The 12,218-nt window shown below is 52.2% G+C and overlaps 1 protein-coding gene across 1 annotated transcript in view; it reads right to left on the reverse strand.

The window, feature by feature from the left end:
• Window positions 1-8: 8 nt before the first annotated feature.
• LOC103809979 (glutamate receptor ionotropic, kainate 3) overlaps window positions 9-12,218 on the reverse strand; it is a gene marked incomplete at both ends in the record, with an annotated part of 44,954 nt that continues 32,744 nt past the window's right edge. The window contains 5 exons of the mRNA XM_009082856.1: window positions 9-186; window positions 1,090-1,340; window positions 1,574-1,796; window positions 7,768-7,985; window positions 9,740-9,858. Coding sequence (XP_009081104.1) covers window positions 9-186; window positions 1,090-1,340; window positions 1,574-1,796; window positions 7,768-7,985; window positions 9,740-9,858 — 989 coding nt within the window. The remainder of the gene's footprint in view (window positions 187-1,089; window positions 1,341-1,573; window positions 1,797-7,767; window positions 7,986-9,739; window positions 9,859-12,218) is intronic.

The following is a 12,218-nucleotide window of genomic DNA, read 5'->3' on the forward strand; positions in this document are numbered from 1 at the left end:
GGGAACACGGAGTCCGGAGCTGCAGGTCATGTTGTCCTTGCCGGGCAGGCGCCGGTCGTTGAAGGTGTGCATGTTGATCACGGCGTCCGTCTTCACCATGAGGGGTGGCTGGGGCTTGTGCTTGACGCGGCGCTGGCAGGTGAGCGACAGGCGGATCTCGTCGGCCATGGCGCTGCAGAAGGAGCGCTGGGGGCGGCAGGACACGGTTAGTGCTGTGTGTCCCAGGTCATGTTGTCCTTGCCGGGCAGGCGCCGGTCGTTGAAGGTGTGCATGTTGATCACGGCGTCCGTCTTCACCATGAGGGGTGGCTGGGGCTTGTGCTTGACGCGGCGCTGGCAGGTGAGCGACAGGCGGATCTCGTCGGCCATGGCGCTGCAGAAGGAGCGCTGGGGGCGGCAGGACACGGTTAGTGCTGTGTGTCCCTCTGCCCCGAGCAGGGCTGCTGGGCAGCTCTGGGGAGCTTGGGCACAAGATCTGGGCTGTCTATGGGCACAAGATTTGGGCTGTGTATGGGCACGAGCTCTGGGCTATCGACGGCATCTCTGAGCAGGCACCTGGCTGACCTTTGGCCTTGGCCGGGGCTGTGCCTTGGGAGAGCTGTTCAGCCCCTGTGGGTGGGGTGAGCTGGAGGTATGAGGGGTGAAGAGCTGACAAGGGAGTTTGAAGCTTTCCTGGTGGACCCTGACTTGTTCTTTGGGGCCCTTTGAATGGGAGTGGGGAGAAGACAGGTGTGTATCATACCTGGACTGTGCAGTGTGAGTGCGGGTCATGGTTTCCAGCTCAGAAAGGTCCCTCCAGGGACCTCTGTCTGTATTTTTATGACTTGTGTGTCAGCTTGCTCAAAATCACCCAACAGACATTTCCTGCTCTGGTTGCTGCAGCAGCAGATGACCCTGAGCAGGGCAGACGTGACTTGCCCCCAAGCAGAGGCTGTCAGAGGGACAGACCAAGGAGCCTTGGGGGATGGTGTTGGGGGCTGTGGGACTTCCTGGCAGCACAGGCAGTGCTGGATCCTCTGCCCCTCCCTGCCTACCTCCGGGGTCAGCATGCAGAACCCCCCACAGCTGGGCCAGCAGGAGGGATCAGTACCTGCTCCCGCTCCGCCGTTTTGCGCAGCTTGTAGATGAACTCCACCATGGCCACGAAGACAGAGAGCACCAGGCCTGCTGCCAGCACGATGAAGATGCCCCCGATGTTCTGGATGCCCAGGGCACTGGCCTCCTTGTTCTCGTCCTCAGGGCAGCCGTTCCCTCGCCACCACTTCTCCTTCATCACGTGCAGCTTGTCCTCCTCCTGCAGCTGGAGGATGGCGATGGTGATCTTGTCCCTGTACGGTGACCCTGGGGAAGGGAAGACCATTACACACAGAGGGACAAAAAGTGGGACAAAAATCCCACCAAGCAGGGAAGTATATCCTCCACAGAATCTGTGGTTGTGTGTCTGTGTTGCGCAGGGCAGTTCAGACCTCCTTTCAGCAGTGCAAACGTCGGGAGTGGATTATCTTGGTGACCTCTGCGGTGCCCGTGGTGCCCAGGCCCTCGGGGTCCCTGCAGACCCCCCAGCTGCCACTTACCCATGGGTGTGCCAATGCCATAGCCTTTGGTGTCGATGAGGCCCCCGATCTGGGTCAGGTTGCAGTTCCTCTGGGTGATGTACTCGATAGTGGTGGACTCCATCAGCAGGGCGTAGTCGGCGGTCAGGGTGCGCTGGATCCCCTCCTCGTTGTTTTTCACCAGTGCTGTGGGTTTGCTGCTCATGAAAGCCCACATCTTTTCAAAGGTGGAGATTTTGGATTTCTGGAAAAACGATACCCCCAGCCCCCAGAATAAGAGTGAATCTTCCGTTTGCTGAAATCTGGTAACTTCTCAGTAAACAATAGTAATAACGGCAGCTGGGAACGGATCACACAGTGGAGCTACCACCAATTTGACCTTGTCTTAAATAACCTTCTGCTTTCACTTGTTTGTTTTCATGGTGCCATAGCAAGAGACAAAGGTTCCAGCACATATCCCACTGTGCCTGTGCTTCAGGTCCTTAGGAGGAGCTGAAGAGCTTCCTGGCTTGGGCCAGGTGCAGAGACACAGTCTGGTGCCCTGCAGAGCTGCTCGTGTCGCAGCCCCTCAGCAGATCTGCTTAGATGTATTAGTTCCCCGACCAGGATTTGTTTACCCTGTAACGTTTCCGCACGCTGGAGGAACAGAGTGTGTTGGAGGACGTGGTTTTCTCTGCCACACACGCTCTATGATATTTTTGTCTTTCCTCAAGCATGGCAAGGAAACGTGTCTCCTCTGAGATATCTGCAGCTGCCAAACAGACTTAACGTATCCACGTAAACAGAGGCACAGAGATATTCAGGAAGATTGTCTTACGGCTAAAAATAAGTGTGGATATTCTTTCGCTATCAACAGACATTCTGCTGCAGAGGGAAGAATATGTTTTCTAGCTTGCTATTCATGTGAATGGGTTTTTTTCTCTTCTAGAAAATATGTTGGGTGAGAAGAAATATGGTTATTTTATGTCTTGCTGTAACATTTGAGATGTACCATTTATCCACGAGCACCTTCGGAGCCGACTCTGTCAGTTGTCACAGAAGTCATAGAATCACAGAATCCCAGACTGGTTTGGGTTGGGAGGAAACTTAAAGCTCATCCAGTTGCCCCTAGTGCCGTGGGCAGGGACACCTCCTGCTGTCCTGTGCAGGGCAGAACTGGTGCTAGTTTGGGAAGGTTCCCCAGACAGGCAGTGCAGTGTCCCCTTCCCCTGCCCTGTGGGTCAGTGCTGCTCTCCTTACACAGCTCTGCTCCTCCAGTGGGTTCTGGAACAGCACTTGGGTATTGAGGCTTGTGTTCCTGCAGTTTCTGCTCCTTTGTGCACTGTTCTGTTCTGCCCAATTCCTTCTCTTTGCTGGATCTCTGTTTGCCTTCTTATTTCCTAAGAGGCAGCTTAGTCAGCCAAACCTCCTGCACAGCGACTCCTCAGCAGGGCCTGCATCTGGCTGATAAGTTGGAGGGCCGATAAGCGCTCGTGCTTTGCCTCTGATGAGGGTGTTGCTCACCCAGCGCCGTGCGGGAGTCGCCGCGGCGGCCGCGGTCGGTGTCTCCCTCGGGTCTCTGTCCTTCCGTGAGAAAGCAGGAGATGGAGCCCCAGCCCAGCCCAAAGCTGCTGCCACAGCTCCCCCTCATTCCTCAGTGTCGCCCGAGATGTGCCAGCAGAGGTTCTTCTGCTAAACCCACTGTAAATAATGGTGAATTAGCTAGGAGCCTCTCAAAATGCTTCGTAGTACGAATGCTTGGCCCATCCACCTCCTTTTTTCCAGCATGTTTAGCAAAAGTTAAACAAAAGCTCAGCACCCCAAAGCTGAGTAATGCAGTGTTCAAACAAAGGCTGTTCCTCTGCCTTTTTAACCTGGGGCCCTTCTCCTGACTCATTTCTCCTCCATTAAAGCTCGTGCTCGTTATAATCCACTTGATGAATGCGCAGCAGTGGCTGTGCCGGAGCAAACTTCATTCAAGAGGCAGGATAATCTCCCACACTTGAAAATCTGGACCAGTGCCTGCAAGGTAGATTTGTGGCATCTATCAAACCTCAAAGAGCAGCAAGAATGTAGCCTCCGAAAGGATTATTAAATATTTGTGCGTTACAATGGGTAATTGAAACGAATCGCGCGCTCAGCTGCCTGATAAGGACTTGTTTAACATTTATATAGTTCACATCAGAGGCCTCTGGGTGCCTTGACTCTCCCTTTCTCTCCTTCTCTTCTGCGTTTAACGCTCCTTGGGTGTTGACACAGAGCTCTTAACATCAGTGTTCTCCCACTTTAGAGCATAGAGCAAAATAAACTGGCAAAAAATCAATAGGCTGCATTTAGTGAAGCAAATGGGACTTGCATGTGGCACTGGAGCTCTTCAGGCCTCTTCAGGCACCTGAAATGATACCAGACAGGGCTCCCTGGAAGAGAAAAACCACTTTTCTCTTCTCCTCTTAAATCACTGCTCCTGACCAGACTGAAAGGACTTAATTGTGGATAGGAATGCCAGGAAGAGCCTGGATTGGATTTCTCAGTGCTGCACAGAGCCCAGGTCTGGGTGTCCTGGGGACACCTGAGGTGGGGGAGCACCTGGGTGAGGTCTGCCCACGAGGATGGAGCTGCTGGTCAGTGCTCTGTCCTGCCTGAGGAACAGCCAGGATGGGGGGGCAGGCTCAGGGCGGAGCAATGGGCTGGGGGTCCCTCCGGGAGGGAGGCAGGGCAGTCTGGGGCTCTAAAACCTGGTAAGAACACTCCTTTTCCAAGGAGAAATCCCCAGCACAACACTCTCTGGTTAATAGAGCTGGCTGTTTGCTAACAGTCCAGTCTCGCAGGAGCTTCAGTCACGGTGAGAGCAGCCATCGATCAGGAATCTGAGGAGCAGAGCTGGGGAGGGTGTCCCTGCTCCAGCTCACATCCAGTTCAGCCACTGAACATGTTTCCTAGCTGGAGGAAAAGTGGCTCCTTTCTCTCCTCACATACTCAGGCCACTCTGCAAAGGTGTCGCTTAGTGATGGGAATTTGGATGTCATCACCTGGGAATGCACCATACAACAAGCAAAACCATCTTAGTCGAAATTTAGTAGTAAAGAATGCCTTAAATTGTGTTTATTCTGCTGGATTTTTTGCTGGATTTCTTTATTTTTCTGTGCATTTTATTTCACTGCACCCCTGATTTTGCAGCTTAAGTAGTTAACTGGGGCCAGTTAGTGGTTTGCTCTGGTACTTGCTGTGCTGTGGCTGGTGCTAAGTCCTTCTCTGTGGCATCACCATTTACTTTTACAGTTTTTTTACTTTTTATGCTGGTGCTGCCCCTGTGGCTCAGGGGGGTCGTGGGTCCCTCCTGGGGGAGGGAGGAGGGAAGCAGAGCATCCCCTCGATTTGTTCGGGATAAATAACACCAGGATCTGGTTTGCTGTGCTCTGCACCTTTACCACCCCGTGTCAGGGCTAAATGAGCTGTGTGAGAGCTGAGCCAGCCCCAGTGAGGCAGCGATGGCAGTGGCACCACAAACATCTCCGAGTCCATCCGGAGTCCCAGGCAGAAACACCTGCAGTCACCAGTGCTGCAGGGCCAGTCACCCCAACCAGTGAGCGGAGTCGTTGGGAGGAGCCCTGCGAGGCATCCTGCCAAGACATGTAGGCTTTTTATCAGCAGAATTGGCAAGAAAGGAACTTAGAGGCTTAAGATTTTCAATTCCAGCCTGTATGAAAAAATAAATTGATTTTTGCCAATTGAAGATACTTCTCCGGAGGATTTACCATCCCTGTACAAGTGAGTGTCTGTGCACACACACACACACACACTCACACCAGGCTCTGAGCTGCAGCATCCTCTGCGGGATGGGAAGGATTCCTGGCATGAGTTTTAATGAACTTGAGATGCCGTTCCTAAATTAATTGATCTCTGTTTATTCCTGTAACTCAATCTGCGTTGCCAGGGAATAAATAGCTTCTTAAAAGTTCTTTTCATGAAGTCAAAAATCTGCCAATGCAGTTGGTGAAACTCTCTCCTGTGCTTCCCATTTGCCATGGCCGATCAGCTCGGCTGCACCAGGAAAGCCTCTGTGAGAACAGGATCCCTCGTCCTGGGGCTGCCCCAGTGGTTCTCTTGGCTTGGTTCTGCTGGGACCTTCTGCAGTGTCCCTGGTGAGCTCTGCACGCGCCCTGGGCAGCCCGAGCGTCTCAGGGAACAGTGTGCAAGGTGTCTGCCTTCCTCTCCCTCCTGTTTCCCGCTGCTCCCCGAGGTGCCAGGAGTGTTGCAGGCAGCAGTTTGGGCCAAGTCCTAGGGGATGATCTGTGGAGCAGGTGAGCTCCTCGTTCGTGTGCTGCCATCAGAGCTGCAGGAGTGCTCGGCCTCTGGATCTCCAGGAGCTGCCCAGGAGCTGTGGCCACACAGCAGCTGCTTTGAGCTGCCTGTGCTGGTGCCCACCTTGAGCAGAGCACAGAGAGGAGGGAAGCCTCGGGCACTTTGCTGCTGCTCCGGTCCGAGGGAGTGTGGATGGATCCTCAGCCCACGCTCGGTGCCCTATGCCCTGGACCTTCAGGCCCTGTGCCAGGTGTCCCTGTGCAGGAGGTGCTGGCAGAACCACTGCAGGAATTGCCCAGGCACTGCCAGAGAGAGGGAGGCAGCAATCCTGGCTCTCCCATGTCCCTCTGCACACGAAGGACAAGTGGAGGGAACATCCCACACGGTGCTCCCGCTGCGCCGGTAATGGAAACGCATGTCAGAAGGGACAACCCTGAGAATTCATCTCCATACAACAATGATAATAAAAAGGGAAAAGGAAAATACACTGCATCAATAAACCCTGCCAGGGCCGTTAGCAGCCTGAAGAACAGTTCTGATGGATAATGATATGAAGCAATAAATATGCTGTGTCCTGATGATTGTTAACAGAGACAGCTTCCTTTTATTCCCATATAAAACTCGTATTGGAAAGCGTAAAGCACACAGTAACAGCCTGTCTTTTCCTGCTGGCTGTTCCAGGTTTATATGGCTCTGGAAGGTACCATGATGTGCTTGGCCATGCCAGGGACAGAGCTGCATGGCCCAGCTCCAGGGCAGGAGGCAAACGGAGCCCCAGCAGCATCTGGGCACTCCCAGAGTGCATGAAAGGTCAACCCAAACCCTCCTCCTCTACCAGCACCTGCCACTGCCTGCCAGAGGATGGAGACTCAGGAAGCTTAGTGGCTTCTCAGCCAGGTCAGAGCCAAGAGAAGCTGCAGGAGAAGGAAGCTCTGTGTTCCTAAAATCCAGCACATTAGCTCCCTTTAATGAGTCCTGGCAATTAAACTGCTCAGGCCTCACCCTGTGCCTGCTCAGATATTGCAGCACCAGGCACAACCAGCTTGGGAAAGCCTCAGCTGCGTTTGTCACATGCATTTCCTCCTGCACTAGGTGACAGAGAGGAAGGAGTGTCCCAGGGAGGCGTGGGGGAGCCGAAGGCTGGGACCTACCTGTGCTCCTCATAATCCCTTCACCACCCCTCGCTCTGTCCCTGTATTAGCTCTCGTTTCTGAGTGGGTTTTTACAAGCTGTTTTTGAGGCAGCAGTGGAATGTGACTGACTGAATTTAATTATGCTTTAAGGAGGAGACATTAGTGCAGTTTGATTGGGATGCGCTGGTGGTGTTGGATCTCAGAGGTGAACAGAACTGGTCTACATTGATATAAATACCTGAAGGATTAGAAAGATATTTCAGCTGTAAAAAATACTGGTGAGGAAGGGTCACCTTGCCACATCTGTCCAGCTGTGGGTTTTGTGTGTGCTCTCCTGTCCCTGCAGAGTGGCTGGATCAGCGCTGGGGGCTCCATGGGGCTGTGCTGCCAGAGGCAGAGCAGGACCTGGATGTGTCTGATGTGGAAATTGGGAAGAGGCTTTAGGGAATGTTAAGGTTTTACTGTGGGGCTTTAAGACAAGCTGCACCTGCCCTGTTGTGCCTGGATTGTGCTTTGTGTTAGTGTCTGAGCCAACTTTGGGTACAGCCTCCAAAGCTGTTAAATCAGCTTAAATTCATAGCTGTGACTTCAGTCAGTGGCAGGGAGGGGGAGCTGGCCATGGTGGGACTCAGGCAGGCTACAGTCAGTCTGCACAAGATGTGAGTCTGAGAGAACCTTTGTGCAAGGAGCAGCAGTGGTGGCCTGGGAGGCTTTTTGTCTTTGGCTCTTTGTTCTCACTCCCATTGGCCTCAGCGTGTTGCATCTCTGCCTGGAAGGTAGAAAGCCTCTGCCTGGGCTCACCTTGAAGAAGGTCATGGTAGCTCCATCCTTCACTGCTCCATACTCTATTTTTGTCTGCTTTGCCAAGTCATCTGCCGAGTCGATGGGGGATTCCATCCTCTCCACCGTCAGGAAGGCAGCAAGGTTGGCCGTGTAGGACGAGATGATAATTAGGGTGAAGAACCACCATATGCCACCAATGATCCGTGTAGACAGGGCCTTGGGCATCAGCTCCGAGCCTGGGGTGGGAGAGGGGGAGGAAACGGAAGGAAAGGACCCGTTTTATACAGTCATATGTGCATTATATGTGTGTGTGTATATATATATGATTAGTTTTCACTGTCAAAACTGTAACAGCTCCGTAATTAAAGCCAACTGGTTTTGAGGCAAATTATCCAGACATCTTGCATGCAAGGACGTCAGGGGGTTTTGTAGCATTTGCAGAAAACCCTCTCCCTTGATTGCTGACCTTGGGTACAGTGCCCAATTTACAGGAAACATCCGAACTGGAGTAATTAACTGGGCTGCTTTTATGAGCTTTAAATAGCCAGCTATTTATGAACTTTTATGAGTGTTTTGTTCTGCCATTTAAAAAGGGCTTTGCTTTTCTATGATGATTTTCAAAGGACTCACTCTGGGGAGTGTGTTCAAATACACAAGGTTTTAAAAAAATCACAGGGAGAGAGAAAGGAGCTATCAGGGTGCAGAGCTTTGAATGCCAGCTAGAAGTGGGGAAGCTGGAGATGTTACAGCATAAAAGGTGTAGTGGGTCTGGAATGACTTTTATTGAGCAGACATGAAGGGCTAAATGGGTTGTGCTATTTTTGTAATCGCCCAAAACACCTTTTAAAGCCAGGCAGGAGCTCTGGATTTGAAAGAGCTGCGCTCCGAGGATTTATCAGCCTGGAATGTGCAACAAAGATTGGGCTTTGCAAAGCAATTTTAGGCAGTGAGGCATCAAAGCAGAGCATGGGGTGTAGCTTTGCTCCCATCTGACTGCAGCAAGGAGGCGCCAGGAAGAGGAGGAGCTCTGGATGTTGAGTTATCCTCAAGGTCCTCTTCTTCCCTCTTCCATCTCCTGCCCTTTGATGCATTGGGCGCTGTGACATCAGTCTGGCTTTGAAATATATTTCTTCTTAGATGCAGAATTGAGTTAAAAAGAATACAGCTCTTTTCATTTATCAGCATCTGATAAGAGGGTGATTCATCCTGCTAAACCATCTTGCTGGGAACTGTCACTGCCCATGAGGGCAGAGAGATCCAGGAGGGATCTCTCGCAGGCGGCGGCAGCAGAGCGCGGAGTAGGAGCTCTGTGCCTGCCACTGAGCTGCTTTTGCTCTCTGGATGTAACTACTGATACATGGTAAATTAAAGTGTGACAAATGTTTGACATTTTCCACTTATTTCTATTCCTGGATTTTCTGCAATTAGATCACAGCTGAATTTCGTTCCTTATCCAGAGCTGCTCAGCAGCTCTCCCCCTGCTGCCTCCCGAGCAGAGCTACTCTATCCATTCCATCTCTATTCCATCCACACCACGAGTGTGATCCCATCCACATCCCATTTCCACGGTCCCTGTGGTGGTGTCTCACATCAGGGACACTGGAGAGCTGTCAGGCTGAGGCTCTCAGGGCAGCTCCTCTCCAGCCTCTGCCCCAGGCTGGGGGAGCTTAGGCCATTTCACCCCGGTCACAGCCACCAGGTGAGGGTAAAAATGGGGACAGACCAGAGGGCAGGGCACGCTGTCTGCTTGAAAAGCTGATTTAGGGCACAGTCAGCCAGGACAGAGATCCTGAAATGGAGCCCATGGTTTAATAGAAGTAGGAGTTTACAGCCTGTGGGATGCAGCTGAGGGAGAGGAAGGCAGCACTGCTCCTCGGGCATGGTGTGTGCTCAGCACTGTGGGGTCAGGAGGGGTCAGGAGGTCACCAGCCAAGTGGAAATTCAAACAGCCCTGAGCACAGACTGTGCTGGGCAGGGTGTGCTGCCCTACCTTGCTGCATCAGCGCTCCCATCCCGAACCAGAAGCTGTTGAGGAGGGTGAAGTTGTTCTCCACGACGTCTGATCCAGGGTTGCAGGGGTGAGCATCGTACCACTCGTAGGGGCTGAACCTGTGGGGGCACAGGGACAGCTGCTCAGGCACGTGGCAGCACAAGGCCCCAAAGGGACAGCAGAAAAAGAGCCCGAGTGCCTCTGGTGCTGCTGTGCAGGGGCATTTCAGGGAATTCCCCCACCAGTGCACATGGGAATTGGGGTGGGATCAGGTCAGTGAGAAGCAGAACCTTCCACCATCCTGACAAGCAGGAATTCCACCTGGTCTGGGCACTGGGACAACAGTAGCATTTGGTGCATGTTCACTGAGGATTACTGTGACACTTGGCCCTGTACCAGGCGGTGGGAGAAACTTGTTCCCTGTGGGGATGTATTTCCATGGACAGCCCTGTAGTTCTTGAGCAAAACCAAGGGAATCTCCTGTGATACTCTCTCCAAACCCTGCCCAGGATTGGCAGGCAAGCACCAGCGGGAACAAGCTCGTTTAGGATCTGGGGAGGATGCTCAACAGGAGAGACATTAATATTTTTAGAGCTGTTTATTTACATTTTCTGAGAGTCCCAAATTTTGCAGAGATTAAATTAAAAACATAATTGGTGTAATTGCTTTTGAACCAGGCATTAATTATCATCTCCGCTTCCTTCTGGAGTCCCTGGAGATTCCCAACAGCCCCTTCTCAGTGCCAGCCCACAGCCTCTGTCAGGAGATGTTTCCCTCTGCATTCTCTGCCAGATGTGCCACCGCCCAAGGAGGCAGCTCGTGGCTGCGTTCCAGGGTGCCCTGGTTCAGGCACTTGGCTGTGTGTGGAGAGGTGTCCCAGCTCCCTGTGGGCACTGAGCCCTGCCCCTGCCCACCAAGCTGCGGTCCCTGGCAGGGCCAAGCTCAGGAGGGGCCTGGGGGGAACACCGTCACGGGGGATGGACTGGGCACAGCACACAGCTTCTTGGAAGTGTTCACCCTGGGTACAGCTGTCCCACTTTTTGCTTCTCTTTTCCACACACAAAGTACAGCTCAGTGACCTCTCCTTTCCCCTCTGGTCATCTCACCTTCCTGCAGTGGGGACTGTTCCCTGTGCTGGGACGCGCTGTGCCCTGGCAGTCCTGCCTGCTCTCCCAGCTGCTGCACACCCTGCTCTGCTTTCTGAGTCAGGGCAGATCAGCAAGAAAACCAGAACCAGGCTGAATTCAGACCTGCCTTTACATGCTGCTGAGAACTTGTAACTTGCTATAAATTCACCCCAGAGGTGGATAAAGGATGGTGCCTCGGCCCTTTCTGCTGGATAAAGCCAGAGTTCAGGAATTAGATTAAAACTTTCTTGGGCTGCCAATGAAAGGCTGTGAAGCAGAAAGGGAATGGGTAAGATCAATAAGCCTGGCAAGATGACATGCTGGAGAACTTCAAGGTGTCTGAGCGAAAACCTACTGGTGCTGCCCAAATGACAGAGAAATATTCAGTGACAGTCTCCAGTGCCTGAGCAGTGAAACCATTAGTGGAGGCAAGAGGTAACGAAGGGAGGAGGGAAAGGAGCTCATTGACCCTGTACAGCCAGAGCCACAATCAATGGGGTGCTCAGGATTCTCCGTGGCTGATTTCCCTCGTCCTCAGGTGCACAAAGGGCTCTGAGAAACATTTCATCAAAAACTAGGATTATTTTCCTGTCTCTTTTGGCCTTTATGGCAAGGAAATATTTTAAAGTTTGAAACATCTAACACAAAATACTTTTTTGAGTCCAAATTGCACCTCCAGAGAGATTTCCCATGGCTGTCTCAGTGCAATTAGGATGAGAGTTCAGCCCCCTGCCCTGCTGTGGTTCAGGGGCTGTGAGCCTGGGCACAGTGGCAGTTGAGGCAGCACAGCCCTCCCAGCCTGGCACCAGAGTCTCCAGGCACGTCACCCCCACGGGGCTGTGGAAGCAGAGAGTGCTCGTGGCTCTCTGGGGCTGGGGAGGGAGCCGAGCTCCATCAGTAACACACAAAGGCTGACTAAAAGGGGAGATGGATCAAATCCTCCTTTGCTGCCTCTAAATAGTCCTGAGTCGGTTTTAAGTGGCATTGACCTATGGTTATGGCACCAGCAGAGGACTCTGGTGCCTAGCTCAGGGGACTCATGTCTCTGAATTAAGGCTGTGCAATTTTGTCTGTGGTTTTCTTCTGAGGACTGAATTTCAGAGGCCTTGCTGGGGTCAAAAGCAGATGTTGTTTCTATTACTCTGAAAGCAGTAAATATTTTTCCTGTGAAATCTCTTGCTTTCCTTCTCTATGTGTTAAAAGATCCTCCCTGTAGAACCTTAATTGCACTGAATTCTTGGTGTTCTTTGAAAGAACAGACAGGAGAAATGTCAGGAGCGAAACATGTGAAAAAGAAACTGTAATTGCAATATTTTGTGTGTTGAATTTCAGCCAAAAAATAGCCTGATAGG

This window comes from Acanthisitta chloris, unplaced genomic scaffold, assembly GCF_000695815.1.
Source record: "Acanthisitta chloris isolate BGI_N310 unplaced genomic scaffold, ASM69581v1 scaffold3479, whole genome shotgun sequence".
Taxonomy (NCBI): domain Eukaryota; kingdom Metazoa; phylum Chordata; class Aves; order Passeriformes; family Acanthisittidae; genus Acanthisitta; species Acanthisitta chloris.